The sequence below is a fragment of the Telopea speciosissima genome, chromosome 8 (genome assembly GCF_018873765.1).
Source record: "Telopea speciosissima isolate NSW1024214 ecotype Mountain lineage chromosome 8, Tspe_v1, whole genome shotgun sequence".
Taxonomy (NCBI): Eukaryota; Viridiplantae; Streptophyta; class Magnoliopsida; order Proteales; family Proteaceae; genus Telopea; species Telopea speciosissima.
The window spans coordinates 62827212-62848863 of record NC_057923.1 but is presented as its reverse complement, the minus strand read 5'-3'; the positions used below and the strand labels follow the sequence as shown (position 1 = coordinate 62848863).

The following is a 21652-nucleotide window of genomic DNA, read 5'->3' as shown; positions in this document are numbered from 1 at the left end:
TACGATGACAAGAGAGAGACAGAGAGATACATACTGGAGGATGATGACCGCTCCCAGGGAAAGTGCTCGACACTGGCGACTCTTGCTGTGAGGTTAGGGTTAGGTTGAGAAGGGGTTCTTGAGGTCTGAGGGTTTATGTGTAAACCATTTTTACGGGAATATTTTACGTACAAATTGTAGATAAAATTTGTAAAGCCTTTTTTCCGGAAATTGGGTGGTTTGCTGTAAACTTTTATAGATGAAAATTTACAGACGACAAAACAAACAATAGAAAATTTAATTTTACAGTAAAATTCTCATTTTCACCTATTTTACGCCGAAACAATCAGAGCAAATAGACAGATTTATAAAATAGAGAAATCAAGTATCTACCTGAAAATTTCTCATTATTTACCCTTGCAAAAATAGAATAAGTATCAAACTCCTGAATACAATAGTACAAATCAAATAAGAGAGAATAACTTCCGATCCCATCCTTCAAAGACAAAGGTAATTGAACTGCATACTGCCTCAAGGTAGTCCGAGTAGACTGTTGCTTTCTTGAAACGAAGGTGTTCTGCCAGACCAAGACCCGCCTGAACACCTTTCAATTTCAATTCTGTTTCTGCTGCACATCCGCAGTTCCCGTATCCAACTCAGTGCATAGATGTCTGTAGAACCTGGTAAAATCATATGAGCACACCATAAAGCAGTACCAGAGGAAAAGAAGGAAGCATCAGAAACAACCACAGGATTACCAAATGTCTGTATCCATAATCCTTTCAAACCATTAAATTGAATCTAAAAGCAGTAAGTTGCTACTGACTAAAGATGTGTTTGCAGTAGGTGATGAAACAGTTATTTTCTTACATTCATAATCGCTTTTGAAAGAAATCGAGGGAAATCTCTTGAATTTGTGTTCCGTCAAAACAAACGGTGCCTTGGGAAAAAAATTTGTGGAACCCCGAATGCTGGGCTATATGTTTTATATTTTGGAGCATTGTCATCTCTGAGCACAAGTCAGTAGTTGGTACAGCAGTGGAAATCAAAGTTGAATTTGTAACTTGATGGGCCCATTGTAATCACTTTCCCTGTAATGGTTTTATTTTCTCCCATTGGATCCATGAGAGCCTCCACTTCTTAAGTGCTTTCCTCATTTGAGATTCAGATTTCAATTTCCCATCACAAACATCCACCACCATTTTTTTTGGGAATACAAATTAACTAATTTTAGTTGCATTGGTTTTGCACCTGCAACATCACGATATTATTCTCTTCCTAACACTCTGACGACCATAGGAAACTCTATTGTTGGAAGACTGATTACTCCTCTGATCTTCATTCATTTCGAATACAATCACATGACAGAATGGAAACTCTGACAACCTCTGGGCATGACTACATAGAAACAAGTTCCTAGTGCACATATTTGCAAGAATATTGAATTTGTAACTTGATGGGCCCATTGTAATCACTTTCCCTGTAATGGTTTTATTTTCTCCCATTGGATCCATGAGAGCCTCCACTTCTTAAGTGCTTTCCTCATTTGAGATTCAGATTTCAATTTCCCATCACAAACATCCACCACCATTTTTTTTGGGAATACAAATTAACTAATTTTAGTTGCATTGGTTTTGCACCTGCAACATCACGATATTATTCTCTTCCTAACACTCTGACGACCATAGGAAACTCTACTGTTGGAAGACTGATTACTCCTCTGATCTTCATTCATTTCGAATACAATAACATGACAGAATGGAAACTCTGACAACCTCTGGGCATGACTACATAGAAACAAGTTCCTAGTGCACATATTTGCAAGAATATCCTTGTTATTCATATATTGCCCCTCCCACACACCCACTAATGGGGTTTCTATCACCTAAGGGGTTAGGGTTTAGGAAACTTCAATAAAAACCAGAATTGCAGGAGGTTAAAAAGGAAGCTTGAAAATCCAGAAAATAGCAGAATCGATGGGCAGGGTTTAGAGTGATCAGAACAGTAACAACCAAAGGTCAGATTTAATGATTAAACATCAATATGAAACCATAAACAGCTGCCGAAATCAGATTTTAAAATTCAAGGCCAGAACCCAGAATTTTGAAAGTTGGCTTGAAATAGGACTCTTAAACTCAACTTGAATATTCAGGGTTTAAACAGAACTCTTAAACTCATATTCAGGGTTTTAACAGAATTGAAATCATAGTTGTTAAAGAGACAAGGCGACCCAAGGTGGTGGAGGGGTGCCTAAGCGCTTAGGCGACAAGGCTCCTCCTGCCTAGGCAACCAAGGCACCCAAGTGTAATTTTTTATTTCCTCTCTTGCTAACATTATTTAGTATGCTACAATATATATACCTTATATCATCAAAAATCAACATTAAACCACATCATTAAATCTGACCACATCAAGGCCCTCAAGAGCTACTTTTTTAACTCTAGCCAGATCAAAGGAGTCAACCATACCTTCCTCTGTCTTATCCCGAAAAAAGAAGGTGCCTCCTCTATGTCTGACTTTAGGCCCATCTCTTTGTGTAACCTTTTGTATAAGTTCATTGCAAAAATTCTTGCCAACCATATCCAATTGTTTGTTGACTCTTTGGTCAGCGCCAACCAAACGGCCTTTATTTCTGGCAAGAGTATCTCTGATAATACCCTTCTTTGCACTGAATGGCCGTGGCTTTGATAGAAAATCTCATTCTCCAGCTACCCTTGTGAAAATAGACATTCGCAAAGCCTTTGAGTCCTCAGAAGGATCTATTCTTGTATCTCCTCCCACTGCTTTTCAGTCTTTGTCAATGGTAGTCTTGCTGGTTATTTCACATCCTTTGTGGGTATCCGGCAAGGTTGCCTCCCTCCCCTTCCTCTTATCCCTGGCCTTTGAGGTCCTTTACCGTAGTATCCAGTTCAACACAGATCAGCTCCTTATCTCCCCTATCTCGAAATGCAAGGCCCTTAAGCTTACTCATCTTGTCTTGTTAACAATGTTATGATCTTCTCAAAGGCTGATACCACCTCCATTATGACCATCATGTCCTCCTTGCACCATTTTGAGAGTTTGTCTGGCCTCTGCATTAACATCCTTAAATCCTACTTATTCCTAGTGGGGGGGGGGGGGGTCCCTGAAACTGACAAGGCTAGTTTCCTTGGGATGACAGATTTCTCTCTTGGCCGCCTCCCGGTCAAATACTTGGGGCTCTCTAGATTCTTGCCAGGTTGACTGCCCACCATTGCACTACTAGGCTTGATTTGATCTGTAAAAGGCTCCCGCTTTGGAGGGGTAAACTTCTCTTTTATGCAGGGTGGCTCGAGCTGATCCCATCAGTTCTGCAGTTCTTCTACATTTATTGGTGTGGTGACTTTGGGCTGCCTCAGTCTACTATCAAGGCTTTGAAAACTCTAATGTGTGTGTTCCTTTGGAAAGGGGCTGAAACTTTTAGATTTCTCCATCCCATAAATTGGCATGCTACTTGCCTTCCCAAGGATGGAGGCCTGGGTTTGGAAAGGATTAAAGAGGCTAATACAACGGGCATCCTTACACTGATCTGGAAAATTGTGTCCAAACAAGACAGCATTTGGGTCAACTGGATCTATTCGGGCCCTCTTTGTAATGATGCTCTATGGACAGTCTCCCCATCCACTGATGCTTCCTGGATCTGGCGTAAGATCCTCCTCCTCATACCCATCGCTATAAAGGCTATCTTCTTCAAGATTGTTGATGAAGTCTCTACTTTCCTCTGGCTAGACAATTGGCATCCTATGGGAGTTCTCTTTACTGTCATGGACGCTAGGGCCATCTACTCCTCAGGTATCGGCAAGCACTCCCCTGTGGCTTCGATTATCTCCCAAGGTGCCTAGGCTGCTCCTCAGCCCTCCCCCCATGCACTATCTATCATCTGGGCAGCATTACCTCCCCTTTCGAGTTGGACATCTCTTTCGGATGATACAGTTTCTTGGCTCCATTCCTCAAATGGTCTCTTCAGCTCCTTCGCAGCTTGAGACTATGTCAGAGTTTGTGCTCCTCTAGCTCCCTGATGCAAAGTTGCATGGTTCAAGGGCCACATCTCCCGCCACAGTTTCACAGTTTGGAGACCCCTCTTTCACTGTCTTCCTACACAATCCTTTCTCCTTCATAGACAGATGCCAGTCTCTACCACTTGTGCCTTATGTTGCAATGGCTTCAAAGACATTGATCACCTCTTCTTTTCTTCCCCCTTCACCTCCACCATTTGGAAGAAGGAATTGGGTAGTTGTTGGCCTTGCAATAGAAGAATCCTCCCCTTCTCTAGGGAGTGGCTTTGGGTGAACTACACTTATTTTGGGTACTCCATCTGTGATACAGTCGGTAAACAAGCATTGGTGCCACTATTTCTCATACTTGGATGGAGAAGAATCTTCAAAGATGGACCTCCAACTCCCGTTCCTTTGAAAAGATTTGGAAAGTCATCTACTTTGATGTTAGCTCTAAGCTCCATTTGTTACCTCATTGTAATGTTTTAGATTCCCTCAGGAACAGAAATATTGTAGTATCCTGGGGTTTGCCTTTATCCTTGTAGCAGCCTTCAGCCCCTTCCTCTTGCTGGTTAGGTGCTGATTTGTCTTGCTTTGTTCCTCTTGTAAATTCTTTCTCTCCCCTTTTGGGGCTTTTGACAATGAATTATTTATTCACCCAAAAAAGTGTCATAAAAAATCAACATTAAGCCACATCAAGTCATCAAAAATCAACATAGAACTAGAAGACAGCAGATTGAAGAAGCAAGCTATTGAAAGTTTGAAACAATCAAAACATACATTTGGTTTATACTATTCTTAGAAATAATTATTGTCCTAGTATACCTAGTCTCACTCTCACATTTGGTTTATACTGTTCTTGGGAAATGATTATTGTCCTAGTATACCTAGTCTCACATTTGGTTTATTCTGTTCTTCAAAAATATGATCTTATCTACACGTAATTAAACTGCTCTCGATTTAGAGAAATATTCTTATTCTCTAATAAGTTTGACTAGCCAAATGATTTTATTTGTAAATGAGACTTTTTGTATTAGGTAGAGCACAAAACCAATTTTTCAACAAATCCAAGATTGCTTAAATCTGATTTATATTGAAGGATTATGTTTCAGTCAAACCTTATTTGGTGCGCGCGATGTGTTTAAAATTTCCCTGAATGGAAATAAATTTTTAGATATCAAAACAAAAGATTATTTTGCTGCTCTTTTGGTTTTTAGTGATGTTCTACCACAATAAGATTTATGCAATTTTTAGATTTGAGAGAACTCTAGCATTCGAAAGTTGAAAATTGCCCCCAACAACCAAAAATTCAGTTTTTGTTCTTGAACTGGGGAGTTGCCTTTTTATCCTTTGGAATTTGAATTTTTAACTATTTTTATTAGATTCATTTGGGGGTGTTTGCTTATTCCTGAATTGGAGTTTACAAACTTATTTACTTAAATGATTTTTGGCATAAATCAATGCCATACTTGGTTCGATACCAATCGAAGCGTAATAAGTGGAATCAAAGAATAATAAAAAATTAAACCAGCGCCTTGCACTAAGGCAACAATAGCCTAGACCCCCCAAAAAAAGCGGTGGTTAGACGACGCCTTGATAACTATACTGAAAATAGAGATAGTAATAGGAATTCAGAACAAAATCTGAAGTAGAACTAAGCAGTATTCTATCCAGCAGAATGATGTTTAGTAAAATAGAACAGAAATTAAGAAAACAATAATCACAGGTTTTAAAGATTAGAAGTTCTGACTTGGTATGCGATTGTAGATGATACAGAGAAGATAGGAGAGATGGGTCAATCCAGGAATCCACCTGAATCTATACTTGAAATCCACACAATTACTGAATCCCACAGCAACTTACTACTGAATCCACAGAAGTAACACACTTGAATTCCACAGGTGTAAGCCTGAATCCACAGACCAGCAAAGCAAAAGCTTCTTCATATAAATTTCAAATTCGTGGGTAGGGCACTAGTCCTTACATATATTTAAATAAAACTTTAAAAATAGAACTCAAACTAAGCCTAAAACTCCTCCAGTCAATAGCTTGCTTTGGAAGTGGTATTAACTGACTAGAATTCTATAAAATGATAAAGAACAAAGACTGAAATAGACTGGATTTATAGTAACTTGATCCAGCACCACTATGGCACTATTACAAACAACAACAACAAAAAAGACTGTGAATTGGAGATTTCTGGATGAACCAGATCAGGAAAACAGGCTGAATGAAACAGAAAACAGGATCGAACTTGGATCAACCAAAACCGCAGACAATTCTGGCCTGGTTCCTTCTCTTCTGCTGGAAGTGCTGAAATTCTGCGTCACCCATCCACATGAACACACACACAAACACATGAGAGAGAGAGAGAGAGAGAGGACTAGCTGGCCCTTGCTCCAGTTCTGCCTGAATGAGTGTATGCCTCCAAAACTATAGTCCATACATCAAATGAAAACAGGGATAGACCACTCAAATGAGACAGAGTAGGGAAAATCATAGCACAAAACAAGGCTGAAAGGAAATGAGCAAGCTCATCTGGTACCAGCTCAAAGTTACTATTTTCCCTTATTTAGGAGTTATTTGAATAAATTTTGTTGACTGCTAACTGGTAGTGAATTTCCTTTTAGCATGTTGGCATTTGTCTTTTCTGTTAGATTTGAAACCAAAGAGAAACTTAAAAAGGAAAAAGGCAAAACGAAAATAATCTGGCCTGCCACTGTGAAGTACCATGTGATCTTCAACTGGATGCGGCTGTTATATGATTATGGGCTTCAATCCCTCTGTTGCAGCAATAATCATTTAGCAAGGACTTAATGTGTTGAATCTCTTTGGGCATTGACCCTGTAAGAACCTGTTTTTAACAATAAATGATGAAATTAATGGAAGTTACCACAAAACATTTCATAAGAATGATAGCCACCAGCTTTAGCTGTCAGAATATGGACTCTTTCAAAATGTTACCTCATGCCCAGTTTCAGTAACAAGGACTTCATCTTCTATCCTTATGCCAATGCCTTGGTACCTGTTCATGCAACTGGTTTATTATTAATGATAATGATAATGATCAATATTAATAAACAGAGTAGGACATCATCCAGTGGGCCCAATCTAGCCAGTGACTAACCCAATAGGATGATCATGACACAAGTCTATAGTTTTTCATGTAATTGCTCAAAGGAATGTGATGGAATGAGTAAACATTCATTCACTAGGCAGGTTCTTTGCATTCAGTGATTTCCCATGGGTCTAATGAATGACACATACAACATCTGTGGATCCACCTTAAACTTACTATTCATAGGGCCTGACTATTTGGGAACCTGGTATTTATCTGAATTATTTAACTAACAATAATGAAGTTTAACAATTAAATAAAGAAAGCGCAACAAATACCTCTCTGGACCATCAAAAGAATATGGGATATAAACTCCTGGTTCAATCGTTATCACCTGCCCATGACAGCAAAGTACACAAACTCAAAAGAGAATCAAGACATAAGAACAACAGAGTATCAGCTCTTTCATTTCCTTGAAATGATTCCACTTGGGCCACATATACATAGGGAAGTGTTGTGAATTTCAGATCTAACTTAGTTGAACAAAAATCAGAAAGAGCCACAAATCTGTAACATGATCTAAAGAACAGCCATATTCTCCACAAGCTATATAATCTTGGATGCTAGATGAAATAATGTATACAAGAAACTTGAGCTGAAGAAGTTGAAATAATTCTGACAAGGCCACATTTATAACTTACAACACCTGGCTTCAAAGGACGGTCATAGCTAACCATGGAACAGTCATGAACATCCATTCCTAAATAATGACCTGGTTCATGAGAGAGAATAATTATGTCTAGCATACATTCTGCATGAATCAAGTAGCCCAAAAAGAAAATGATCTGCCCATATTGGACAAAATATAACCCAAATGACAAACTGGAAGACCAAATAAAAGTTTCAACAGACCTATAGAAGTTGGGTTCAGCTGATGGTAAGTTTGAGAGGCCCTTCGCCCATCTTTCAAGATTCCCATTTCTTTAAGTCCTCTTTGCAGCATTTCAACCTACAACTCATGTGAGTTAGCAAAGATCAACGTGGCTTACATTCTTTTTTTAAGAGATAACGTATGTAGAGCTTTTGACTCTTGAGCAAACACAGAAATATACATCTAAGAATGTACTAAACAGAAACTAATTGTTGAGAAGGTGATCAACCCATTTGGCCTCAAATTCCAATGAAACAATTTGATGACAACAACCAACCATTCAGTAGACTGCCTCCATCGTACCCAGATACAGTAAGTTTACAGCATTGAGAGGGCATGGATATGGTGCTGCTGACTAATATACTCAAACAGTACCTCATATTTTCTTAATGTTCACATGATAATTTGTAACATACTGACAATGAGGTCCAGAAGGCAAAGAAGTACAATAAAAACAAGTGATGAGGTAATGAAGAATAATTTTGTAAAAAAATCATTTAAATAAAACAACAACAACAACAAACTCATTCTTATCCCAACTTAATGGGGTCGGCTAGATGGATCCAACAAAACACAGTAGGGAAAACTAAGGTCTAAACAGAACTAGTGGGATGAAGAGATGGAAAAAGAGGGATGGGAAATGAAAAACGGGAAATGACAGATGAAATATGGAAAACAACAGCAAAATGAAATACGAAAGTAAGAGGAATGAGGCACAACCCAGCAACTCAAGATAATCTCAGCTAAATGGAGTCCGCAACATGGATCCCAGCCCTCCAACAAGCTCTATCCGAGGTCATACTTGGTACAAGACCCAAACAATGCATGTCCTTCCTCCCAACTTCTCCTATGGTCATTTTAGGTTTGCCCTTAATTCTTTTAGCTCCTTCAATCGGAATCATATCACTCCTTACAAGGGCATCCCTAGGCCTCCGTTGGACATGATCATGCCATCTCAAATGACTCTCTCGAAGCTTGTCATTGATCGCGGCAACTCCCAAGTCAGCTCTAATACGATCATTCCGTACTTTATCTTTCCTAGTTTTTCCACACATCCTCATCTCTTCTACACATAGCTTCTCAATATGACACTTCTTAACTGCCCAACATTCAACCCATACACCATTGCCTATCGTACAACAGCCCTATAGAACTTTCTTTTAAGCTTTAAGGGAATACGTCGGTCACACAGTACCCCGGACGCACCTCTCTACTTCAACCATCCCACTTTAATTCGCTGTGAAACATCATCCTCTATGTCACCTTTATTTATGACTGACCCCAGATATATCTAAAATAGACACTTTGTGGTATCTCTCTTTCCTCAATTCGCACCATGTCAGTATCCATCGTAGTGTGACTAAAATTACACCATATACTGCATCTTTGTTCTACTATCTTAAAGCCTCTTGTTTCCAAGGTTGATCTCCATAGCTCTAACTTACCCTTAATCCCTTCTTTTGTCTCATCCACCAAAACGATATCATTGGCAAAGAGCATACACCACGAGACCTCGTCTTGAATGCTCTTGGTTAGGTGGTCCATAATAAGCACAAACAGATAAGGGTTTAAGGTTGATCTCTGGTGTAACCCAATTGTAATTGGGAATTCCTTGCCCTGACCTCCCATAGATCTTACACTAGTCACCATGCCTTCATACATATCTTTAATTACATCCACATATATACTCGACACTCCTCTCTTCACTAGAAAATGCCGGATTAAATCTCTAGGGACTCGGTCATAGGCTTTTTCTAGGTCAATAAAGACCATATGGAGATCCTTTTTACTATCTCTATATCGTTACATGGATCCAACAAAACACAGTAGGGAAAACTAAGGTCTAAAACAAAAGGGTTCAAAAATAAAATGCACTATTTCATAGAGTAATGTCCATGAAGACTACCATCCTTCCCCCTCCAAATTGTTAGAAAATCAAGGAGAACATCTAAAGTATAATTTTTTAACAAGACAGCAAGTCAAGAAGCATGAGCATGTCAAAAAAATTCTAAATAAAACATGGGTAATGACATTTTGCCCATTAAACATGGTTCTGGCGGCCTTCTCTAATTTTTATAGTGCATGCACCAATTCGATTGCCAAGCTTCGAGCCTTGAGAGATGGTTTGCTCCTGTGCCAAGATCTTGGTCTCCTTGATTTGGTGGTTAACGTGGATTCAGCATCCATTGCCAGAATGGTTAGTCAGAAGAGGTGTAACTTATGGAAAGGCTGGTACAGGTTCCAGGAGATTTTGGACTTGGTCTCGTCTACCCGGGCTTATGTCTCCTTTTCTTTTCGTGAAAGTAACAAGGCGGCTGATTGGTTAGCCAATCTTGCCTGTGACTCTGGGTCTTCTATCACATTCCATCAGGGCTGCTTGTCTATGGGCGCTTTTCAAGTTATTCTTCGGGAGGACAAGGCTGGTCTGCCTGTTCTCAGGAAATAGCTCTTGTTTCTTTTCCTTCTGTTCGGGTTTGGTATTTTGTTAGAGAGGCCATGTGTGGTTTAGCTCCTTGGGTTGGGTTAAGGTGGCATGTCCCCCCCGTGTATGCTCCTATTCTTTTGTTGGTTTTAATAAAATGCTAGGGGCTGGCCCGGGTCCCAGGTAATATTTGGGTTTTAAAAACAAATGACATTTTGCCCATTGCATGCTGCAAATTCCTATCTTGAATCCATAGAATTTTTGCTATATAAATTAGGGATGAGAATGGGTAGTCATAAATCCATGTATATCCATGTTTGTATCCATTTAATAAGATATCAGATAAAGATTCAGAATATTTTTACTAGCTGTTTATTAATCATATACAAATTTGGACCTAGTGGTCACAGGTTTGAGTCGGGAAACAGACTCCCCGCTAAGCGGAGGTAAGGCTACATACACTATGTTCCTCCCCTCCCCAGACCCTGCAGTGGCAAGCGTGTGCACTGGTACGCCCTTTATACAAATTTGGATAGTAGGATCTCTGCTCTGTTTCAGCCATCTAACAAAAGTACAAAACTATCCAATTTGTATTCAAACTTGTATCCAATTTGGCTACAAGTAGTTAGTCATATATAGTTAATCAATTATATAACTCATTATGTAGTATTAACATTTCCTTTATAAATAGGGCATACCTTATAGCTACAAGTAACAAAAAGAAAGAGACAAATAAAACAAAAGAGCATGCCTGTAAATTCATAAAGGAAGTATATTTAAAAACCTATCTCCTCCCTTTTCTTTATTTTTCAGGCTTTAGTCCTAAATCTACCCAGTCTGGCAGTCATTTCTTCAATCTTTGAGCTTCAACCTCTTTTTAGCACCTGAACCAATCCATTGCAACATTCTCCCCTCCTATTTCAGCTCTGCTCCCTAACCATTACCCATCTCCAATATTTCAATCCCATCCCTAAACCATAGAGAAAATGACTGAAGCTAAGTTTGCAGCCTACCATACGGCTTAGAGAGGGGTAAGTACAAAAAGAAAAGAAAGGGATTAGAATAACTCTCCATCTGGAAGTCAATAGATCAAGGGAAAGCAGCAAGACAATGGAAAAAGAAGACCATTGTCAGTGCAGGCCCCAAGTTTTTCTCTTGAAGTGCTCAAGTCTTTGTTTCTCCAATACAGTGAACGAACCTATTGACACCCATTTGCAGGCACAAGGTGCTTCTCTGTTGAAGCTCTGTCATACTTGGGCTTTTACCCTCCTCCCATTTTTCCTCTCCTTCACTGCAGACTCCTGTTGATAGTTGAATGGAAATCTCTATTTTGAACAAAGAAAGTCCTAATTTCTTCAATCGATTGATTATATATATAGAGAGATTTTTCAGTTATGGTTTCACATTCTCTTTCTCAGTCTACGGAGGTCAAACAGAGAGCTCAAATTGAAATTTGAATTCAAATTAGATTATTTTTTTAGGAAATATTTGACACTGGATATCTTACAGAAGTTCAAAGTTGGATAGTACCCTAGCTGCTCCCAAATTTTCTCCATTTAGATCCCTACATATAACTCGTGATTATATTGCAGAAACTACATGGAACACCTCTTCCTCTCTATTTCACATGATCACCACAAACCAACACAATACTTTGTTACCATACTGTGGCATGTGTATATGCATTCAGAAGTATAACACTAGATTGCCATTCTAAATCTGGTCATAGATTTGTAACAGCTCCAATTCTTATGTTTGAAAGCAATTGAATGCAGAGGAGAGCACAGAAGCTGAAATTCATGGACCAGTTTAGTATCATTAGAACATACCGAATGGTTATGTATCTGCCGAATGCTCGTACCAGGTTGGCAAAGCTTCACACATTCCTTGTTCACCTCCAGAATTAGATCATATAGCTCTTCCTGGAAACATGACATCTCAAGTGTAAGAATCAACCAATCAGATTAATCAATTGAGAAAGAAATAGAAGATGTAATAGGCCCTTGGACAAAGAGTAAGTATATCCCCAGTATACCTTTAATTATACAAAAGCGGCCACAAGCCTACAACCAAAAGCTACATATTTTGTATCTTATTAGTATTTTTTGGCAAGAAAATTCCATGGTTTAAAAATAAAATTCAGCATGATACATGCATATAAGTGTGATACAGGCAAACCAGTCCGATTGGGCCCGGTTAAGCCTTGTTTCAAGCCATTATTGAGATATATGGGCTTTCAGCTGATTAATTTTGGGTTCTGTGCTGTACTGGGCCTTAATTACAAGCCCGTATAGTGGGTTCTATGGTTCTGTACGGGAATGCTACTTTAGTTAAGTAATCTTTCATTTTTCCTAGTAAGAATAGAGGTCAGTTGAGTGGTAAAGTAGTTCAGGCTGTGAGCTGAAGTCTTCTTAGGAGTCTCCTATAGCATGTATATAGTCAGATTAAATTTTTGTTCAGGTAATTTGATAGGACAGTTGTCTAGTTGGTTTAGGAATCCTAAAGTGAGTCTATTTGGTCTTAATAAATAGGACTGTAACCCTGTACGGATTTATTGGATTTTTGGAATGAAAATTTGAGTTTATGTTCTGGTGTATGCATGTGTGTGTAACTGGAGTTTGTCTAGCCAATTGCCTACTCTTCTTCCTCTCTCAGTTCTGGTTATCCTTCTGCAAACAGGTGATATGCCTCCTTGATCTCTTCATCTTATTCTTCTTACTCATCTTCTTGTTCTATTGATTCTATCATATTCCTTACTCCCCTTTCAGACCTAATATTGATTAGTCAGTTCTGAGTATTCCTCCTGAATCTGAGTGTTACTCTTCACATCTTATATCTCATCAGTTCTCAGATCTGCTTATCAATATCTGATCTATCTTCTCAATTCTTGATTATAGCTTGAAGCATAAGCAGATTGGGTTCGTCTATATTCTGTTCTTTGATTTTCAAGATTCATACACTATTGGAAAGCCCATAATTTCTACAACACTGACCAGAGAATTAGGGACAGCTATACTTTATTTCGTGAAATATAAAAAATCTCCTAAATCTTGTTAATTCTGTCCATATTCATTACATAATTGAACCTGGCCATAAAGTGTGTTCCAGCACCTTTGATTGCTTCTAGAACCCTGAACCACATCAAAGTATTTCTTCATTTCCATTAAATGATGAGAAACCTTAAATGGAAATGTTTGTCAATTAAAGTAGAACCCCAGATTATTATTGCAATAACTATTAGCCAATATTGTGAAAAATGGAAGAAACTAGAATATCTCGGAAAAATATACTATTAGCCTACTGTTCCTCTTTCTTGACAGCCCACCACCCAGTCTGAACCTCCAGCTGAAGCTCCTACTTCCCCCTTGTCTCCTGCTGACTTACCAATTGCTCTTTGCAAAGGTACCTGCTCTTGTACTCAGCAATCCATGATTGTTTATCCTATAAAAAAATTTGTTTCTATATCTCACCTTCCATCTCCTTTACATAATTTTGTTTTCTCACTATCTACTAACTCCATTCAAAAAAATCATCTTGAGGGATTTCTCTCATCTTGGGTGGAAAGTGGCTATGGAAATGGAAATGGATGTCTTGATTTCTCGTCAGACATGTACCCTAGTAGATTTGTCTCCAGGTAAGGATCTTGTGCAGTGTCGCTAGGTGTACACAATAGAGTACAACCCAGATGGCTCAATTGAACGGCTTAATGCCCGGTTGGTTGCGAAGGTTTATATTTAGACCTACGGTGTGGATTATTTTGAGACCTCACCAGTTGGTCGTCTAAATTTGGTCGGTGTACTTACCCCCCTTGGCTGTGAATTTAAATTGGCCTCTATATCAGTTGGATATCAAGAATGTTTTCTTATATGGTGATTTACATGAGGACGTATATATGGAGCAACCACCAGGGTATGTCGCCCAAGGGAAGAAGTTCTCACGAGTTTGTAAGCTACACAAGGCAATCTATGGTTTAAAACAGTCACCTAAAGCCTGGTTCGACAAGTTCGGTTCGATTGTTACTCGGTACGGGTTTTCACAATGTTATTCTGATCACTTTGTATTTGTTTGGCGTCAGGGTTCTAGAGTGGTTGTATTGGTTGTTTATGTCAATAACATTATCATATCTGGGGATGATGCATTTGAGATTACAGAGGTGAAATCTTATCTACATTAGCATTTTCAGATGAAAGACTTGGGTGACCTCATGTATTTTCTTGGTATTGAAGTGCTTTGAAGAAAGAAAGGGATTAGTCCGTCACAGAGAAAATATTTGTTAGACTTAGACCTCTTGCCTGAGACTGGGATGCTTGTTGTCAAACCAGTTGATACTCCTATAGATCCTTACTAGAAGTTTGGGACAAGTGATGGTGAAGACTTTGATGACGAGCGCCGGTACAGGAGCAGTAGAGAAACTTATTTATCTAACTATTACTAGACCTAACGTATCTTTTGTTGTTGGTGTTATTGACCAGTTTATCCAATCACCTAAGAAGTAAGAAGTTTCACTAGGAGGCAGCATGTCATATCTTAAGGTATCTAAATGGGGCTCCAAGAAAGGGACTCATTTATCGACCTCATCAGAATATTAATCTAGTAGGATTCTATAATGCAAACTGGACTGGTGCTAACGGTGATAGAAGATCTACTATAGGTTATTGTACTTTTATTGGTGGCGATCTTGTCACATGGAGAAGCAAGAAGCAAACAACTGTGACTAGATCCAGTGCTGAAGCTGAGTATAGAGCTAGGTTTGCAGCCGAATTGATGCGGTTAAGTCACTGCTTCAAGAGTTGGGTTTTCTAGTTACCAAACCTATGAAGATGTTTTGTGATAATCAAACCGCTATCTACATTGCTAGCAACCCAGATGTTTCATGAAAGAAGCAAACACATTGAAATGGATTGTCACTTTGTGAGGAGTGTAGTTATGAGCAAGTTGATTGTTATTCCATTTGTTTCTTCTGCAGATCAGTTGGGTGATATGTTTACCAAGCCTGTGTTTAGTCCTACTTTCCGGAATGGTTGTTCCAAGCTGGGCGAGGGTGATGTATATGCTCCAACTTGAGGGGGAGTGTTAAGTTATGCTTGCAATACTGCAGGGGTATTATTGTCTTGTCCCTGCGGTAATCATTAGTTCAGTACTGTTATGTTTCTATTAACAATAGTCGATGTGTTAGGTAGTTTCTTAATTGTTCTCTACTACTGCAAGGACTGAAGAGTCCTTACAGTCTTGTAATTTGATTTTTTTATATATACAGTGGGGGGACTGCCAATAGGTATTATCGACTGTTATTCTCCTTTAGCAGTCTCATCTCCTTCTTCCTCAACTCTTCTCTTCTTCTTCCCTCTTTTCCTTATCGTGATTGCTAGTTTTAGATTCTGATATTATCACAAGAAGCAATGTTGTTCACTCTTGCAATAAATCTAGTGAACCCATAAAAGAAGAGCAGTACATACTTGAGCTGATGAAAAACTGCCACAGGGTGGCCAGCTACGAGTCATATCACTGACATAACCATGCAACTCACAGCCAACATCCATTAGAACAAGGTCACCATCTTTGATCTAGTGAAAAAATAAACAAAAACTTTTTTGTGAAATAAATGAGCATTGACTGATAACCAAAAGGAAAACACTTTAAGTTCAAGATAAATGGCCGTACTTTCTGATCATTTCGAGAATAGTGTATAACACTACCATTCAGTCCACCACCAACGACTGGATTGAACCTAGCTCAAGTGAATGAACTCATCCATAAATTGACCAGGGAAAAAGTTTTGTATATTTATGTCTGATAGAAAGAAAGCTGAATAGAAGACTACTAGAAAATAAATAAATTCTTACGCCATTCTTTGAGCACCTCTCATCCTGCATTCATATTCAACCTTAGCTGAAAGCATGCCCTCATCAGCTAATGTTTTTGATTGGATCATAGTCTGTAATAGAGCCTGTCCAAGTCAAGAATAAATATCAGTTATGATAGCATGCACCATGAACTTCTATTCGTGCACTTCCAGGTGATAATGTTTAAGTCTGAGTGTGTACCACGGTTATTATTTCTTTCTAAATGCATAACATTAATGACATGTCATCAATGCAATGGAGGACTAATCTATGGGAATTATATGGTTCCATCTGACTAAGAGTTGAACAAAAAATGTCTTTTCCACTGCCACAAAAGAACGGAAAAGACGAGGGGGGAAAATCAAACAAATTTAGTCATCTTACTTATCAAAGAGAAAAAATAGATTTGTTCATCTTTCTCTTTCATTATCCCATATCAGTATTTACAACACCTTTACCTAATGATATTATCTCATTAATAAAGAGGAGAGATTGAAGAAAATGTTGCTCACAGAATAAGGAGCTGGGAGGATGAAGTAAAGAGGGGCTTCTGAAGCATTGTGCAATCAATACATTCTATATAAACTAAAAACTAAATTCTAAATGGTGGTTACTGGCTAATATGACTATTGATGTTTCATGGAGCAGAATGTTGTCAACAAAAAGATATATAGGGATAAAATGACTGCAGTTGAGATGGGGATGTTGAGATGGAGTGATGGACAATAAAAAGATTATACATGACTAAATTAGACATGAATATATTTCAAGGAACTTAGAAGTTGCACCGATAAGTGAAAAGAAGAAAGCTGAAAGAGATGTTTTAAAAATATGCAACAAAATGCACCAGCATGAGGTCATATAGTATAAACCAGAGGTAAAGGGCAAGGGGAGGTCCGAGTATGACCCAGGTTGTGCTGGTGAGAATTGACACGATTGTCTAGAAGTAAACAGTGTTTGTGGCTTGGATTAGTCCGGAACGACAGAAGAGGATTTGTGTAGCCAACCCTAAGTACTTGGAATAAGGCTTAATTGAGTTTAGTTGACTAGATACTATATCAGTATTTAAATCAGGAAGTTATGGAGGTCCACTATCGAGAAAGTACAAGCTAAAATCAACCAAAGTCAGAATTAAACATACTGAGATCAGAAATCAAATTAGATACGGAAATACCTGGCAAGCTATTGAAGCAGATTCTCTCATCAGCCTAATTTCTGATGGTGATTTCATCCACCTCAAGTCATGGGTATAACCAGAAAGATCTTTCACTTTTCCACTTAAAGCTGCACTGTGCAAGGCCTCCAAGTCCATATATGCTGGCGAAGCTGTTTTCACATTATGGAACAATTTGGACGATCTGTTGATCATTGTTGGAAGAATCTGGAGAATGGATATCATCAATATTCTAGCAGCAAAAACCCGTAAATACAGCAAACAAAGTTTCAAGTTTTAGACATTGTGTATATAGCCATCTACATATATCTCGAACAAGTATGCCGTTTGAGGGAGAGACATAGTCCTACAGAGTGCAGTAACAGTGAATCAATGGAATATTATCACACGGACATGGGAGAAAAGGCATGGCACTTAAAGGATCCCATATAAGAAGATTACGCAGGTCATGACTCATGAATCAACCTAGTTTGCAATAACATCAAATTAACTTTTCTCTAGATGGCCAGCCATACTTTTGTCAACTGTTACAAAAATACAGGTCACATTAAGGTTATGGTAAAAAAATGGCGTACCCAGTGCACAAGGCTCCCACCATTGCAGGGTCTGGGGAGGATCATAATGTACGCAGCCTTACCCCCGCTTAGCGGGGAGGGTGTTTCCCGACTCAAACCCACGACCACTAAGTCGCAATGAAGCAACCTTACCATTGCGCCAAGGCCCGCCCTCTCACATTAAGGCTATGGTGGTATAATTAATTTGAATTTGCATTGGGACCAGCTGAGAAGTAACCCCTCACCCCCACACATGCACAACATGGGTAGACTTATTCTATTTAGACACTGTAGTCCAGCTTATTCGACTGATGAACCACAAAGGAATAAACAACCTCCAATTTCATTGCATAATTTGAAGTTACGCATGTCTGTTTCCCCATTTTTCTTCCCCTATTATTTTTTTTTTATTTTTTTTCTGAGGGGGGGATATTGGGGGAGAGGGTGAGGGGCTGTTTAGAGGAGGTATATGGGCAAGCAGAGAGGTAGCAGTCTGACATAAAATAAGTGCACATAGATAATGACCCATGTTGGGGCAGGCTGGCAGTAATACCCAGAAACATTACACAATTAGCAAGCTAATAGCTTTGATAGTAAACATATCAAAATGGAAAAATTTAAGAACTGACTCACCTTATGCATTTCACTTATTGGGAATGCCTGCTCAGCCTTGAATGTGCTCAAAGCAGCATCAACTCCAGCAATTTGTCCTTGCCAAATGACATCCTGAAAATAACAAGTGTATGGCTGGAAATCATATTTCAAACTATAACTTCATAGAATGTAGCATTGTCCTAAGCCCACAATATATCATTTTTGCAATTACAAATGTGAACTACACATGCTCAAATGTCTACATGCAGTCTAATGCATGCATAAGTTCTATTTAGATGTAATCTTATCCCAACAAGTTGGCTGGAAACAGCCTCTTTGCGAAAGCAGGGGTAAGGCTGCGTACATTATGACCCTTCACAGACCCTGCAGTGGTGGCAGCCTCGTGCACTGGATACGCCCCTTATCCCAACAACTTGGGCTTGATTACATGAATCTTGTTCCAACATCCACTATTGCATCATCTTTTACCTCAAACGAATTCATATCATTCCTCACCACTTCAACCAAAGTCATGTCCACCCTTCCACTTGTGCTTGTACCATTTCCATATTCAACCATAAAGCTCCTCGCTACCGGTGCATATATTTTTTTCTTTTCAGCCAATATACATATTTTTTGGTTAACCTTTTTCAGCCAATATTTAGCTCATAATAACATTTTCGGCCATATAGCCTTGATATAACTTTATCTTTTAGTTCTAGTGGAATACATTGATCACACAACAATGCTGAAGCGTTCTTGACCTTTTCATCCACTCTAATTCTATGACCACCATGTTTATCCCTCCCACTTTATTCATGATTGAACCAAGATGATGAAAACGATCACTCTGGTTAAAGCTGAAGAAATGGGAATAAGTTTACCTGTGTGTGTGGAAAGGTAGTATAAATCATAATGTGGTTCAAAAACATCCCCCAAACTGCATGATTACAGCAAGGTTGACAGTAACAGCTGCATGGAGGTTTTGTTGCACGAAGGTTGTAAAGCACAACATGAAAACTAATGAAAATGTAAATTTCTGAAAGAAATTAATGTGCTTACTTGAGGATCTGAATCTGGCATAAACATGCATAATCCAACTTCCTGATCTAAGACAGCTACACCACCAGGTTGCTGGCAACCAGTGATATACAAATAATCGGCATCCTGTCTGAATGAATAAGGCACAACATCAGTCATCATTTTAACAGGAGCAGCTGCAATGATGGCTAAACTCTTCTCTGGAAGAAGCTCCAGCAATTGTTTCCTTCTTGAGATGTACTCATCACCTGTGATGCCAGGTGTAATCTCCCCTTCCTTTACCAACTGCCAAAAGGACAAGAAAAAGAAAATTTCCAAACAAGAAGGGGGAGGGGAGAGATGGGGTGACATAAGTGTTAAGTTTGTTATAGGGGACAAACAAAAAAATAAATTAAAATGAGTCTGTAAACAAGCAGAACCTGAGGGTGAGATGCAGCAGTTGGCTGCCCCACATCGACCAACTTCCTGGTAGAATATCCGCAGCATCCACTACGCTGGAGAGTGGGGGAACCCAAAAAAAAAAAAACCCTCAAGTCACTAAACAAAACCAATTAGTCTTATGCAACATTGTCTTATTTGAAGAAACAAGTTCTGATTCAAGTCTAATATGCAGCCACAGCATGTCCGAGCTAACCATAATGAAGGAAAGCGAAAGAATTTTTTCCGCTGGCACTATTCTCCGAACTTCAGTCCCACATCTGAACGAATTGTTATTAAACGTCAAAGGAAGACAGGGATGAAACACAAGTCTCCAGATAACAATGAGTTCAAGAGCTATCCGATGGAATCAAGACTACAACATAAGGTTCCACCATACGAAAGGAAGATAATAGTAACAACAGGTAAACCGCAATGAAGAAAACTCTATAGATATTAAAATTAAAGTCTCCGTTGCAGTCCAAAAACAAAAAATAAATCATACAACAGACGGACATACAGTAAAGTTCGAAGCTTTTTAAGAGGCTATAATAGAATCTCAGTTTAAAGTGAAGTAAAACTGCGCAATCGTTGAAAATAACAAAACCAAACCTTGAAAAGACAGTTGAGAAAATGATCAAAACACAGAAAGATACTCAACATTTTCTCCTATGTACTTGAAACAACTTCTGGAATAGGCGGAAAAGAAGGACAAAAAGGAAATTCACCATTTTCAAATTCTGAGAGAAACCATCAAGAAATTCACGATAAAAAGTATAGTAGTAATCGCACACAAATAGATTGGTTTGACTAAGTTTCCATTGAGCAAATGAACTTGAACATTAAAGATAACATTTTTTTTTGTTGGTTAGAACAACATTGAAGATAGCTGGTATCAAAAGAAAAAGAGAAGACGACGATAATTGGTTTGAACTTTGAACGTTGGAAGGAGTAATCAGTGATGGGAGGGGAGTTGATTAAGTGCACCTGTTTGAATGAGATTCTCTTTAGTAAGTGTCTTCCCAGGCCCGGCATCGTTGCTTCCCGCCCTTTCTCTCCTCTTCTTCTTTCTTTTCTCTCTACTCCTGCTCTGCTCTGCCTCTGCTTCTGCCTCTGCCTCTGCCCCTCATAAATCGCTTCTCTTGCTATTTGATTTTCCACAAGATTCATAAATCTTCCAGATCATGAGGCAATTTTCATGAATCTCTTTGAGTTTCTCCAAAGAAAAAAAAAGAATTGGGGTAATTTACCCAAAAAAAAAAAGGTTTTTATCTAAATAACATTTTTTCAATTAAATTCATCATACAATGTTACAAGGTATTTTATTTATCAATTTACCGTAAAGTGTTGGAGCCTTACAGTTGACGCCTAGACACCGTGATTCTAAGTCACGCTTTAGATATGTATGGCTCGAGAGTCCAACATCGGGCCCATCCCCCGGAAAATTATCACCTCAATTGAATAATTATCACTTCTAATTCGCCGGCACCTCCAATTCCTCTAATAGGGGAAGTGGACCCCACCTTGGGCAGTGTTTTTGGGCAGGGGATAGGGTGGTCATTTCTGCCCCCATGTGAGGAATTGGAGGGTACAGCGAATTGGAAGGGACAATGATTCCTCCTCAAT

General features: G+C 38.8%; 1 protein-coding gene and 1 long non-coding RNA gene across 3 annotated transcripts; one reads left to right on the top strand and one right to left on the bottom strand.

Moving 5' to 3' along the window:
• Nucleotides 1-536: 536 nt before the first annotated feature.
• LOC122671162 (intermediate cleaving peptidase 55, mitochondrial) lies at nt 537-21148 on the bottom strand. Of its 2 annotated transcripts, none has more exons than XR_006334316.1 (15): nt 21014-21148; nt 20029-20103; nt 19631-19894; nt 18608-18700; nt 17421-17627; nt 16247-16350; nt 16065-16131; nt 15860-15967; nt 12233-12325; nt 7963-8059; nt 7752-7822; nt 7389-7444; nt 6957-7017; nt 6638-6846; nt 537-673 (listed from the first exon to the last, which is right to left on the bottom strand). XR_006334316.1 is itself a non-coding variant. In XM_043868265.1 (15 exons), exons 1-14 carry the CDS (start codon nt 21059-21061, stop codon nt 6733-6735), a joined length of 1458 nt encoding a protein of 485 aa, XP_043724200.1. In that variant the 5' UTR covers nt 21062-21148; the 3' UTR covers nt 537-672; nt 6722-6732. The 2 variants fall into 2 exon arrangements, 1 of the variants encoding a protein (XP_043724200.1); XM_043868265.1 differs by having other exon boundaries at nt 537-672; nt 6722-6846.
• Nucleotides 7384-7672, top strand: LOC122671163. Its single transcript, XR_006334317.1, has 2 exons — nt 7384-7461; nt 7503-7672. It is a non-coding gene; the product is annotated as an uncharacterized LOC122671163 (long non-coding RNA).
• Nucleotides 21149-21652: the final 504 nt, after the last annotated feature.

Bases quoted from the DNA above. Each gene is read 5' to 3' on its own strand.
- LOC122671162 (XM_043868265.1), bottom strand. From the start codon at position 21,061: ATGCCGGGCCTGGGAAGACACTTACTAAAGAGAATCTCATTCAAACAG. The intron at 12,326-15,859 runs GTATGTACTGCT...TCATGTTTCCAG, and splicing joins GCAGTTTTTCATCAGCTCAA to GAAGAGCTATATGATCTAAT. The intron at 7,018-7,388 runs GTATTTGTTGCG...TTGCATGAACAG, and splicing joins TCTTTTGATGGTCCAGAGAG to GTACCAAGGCATTGGCATAA.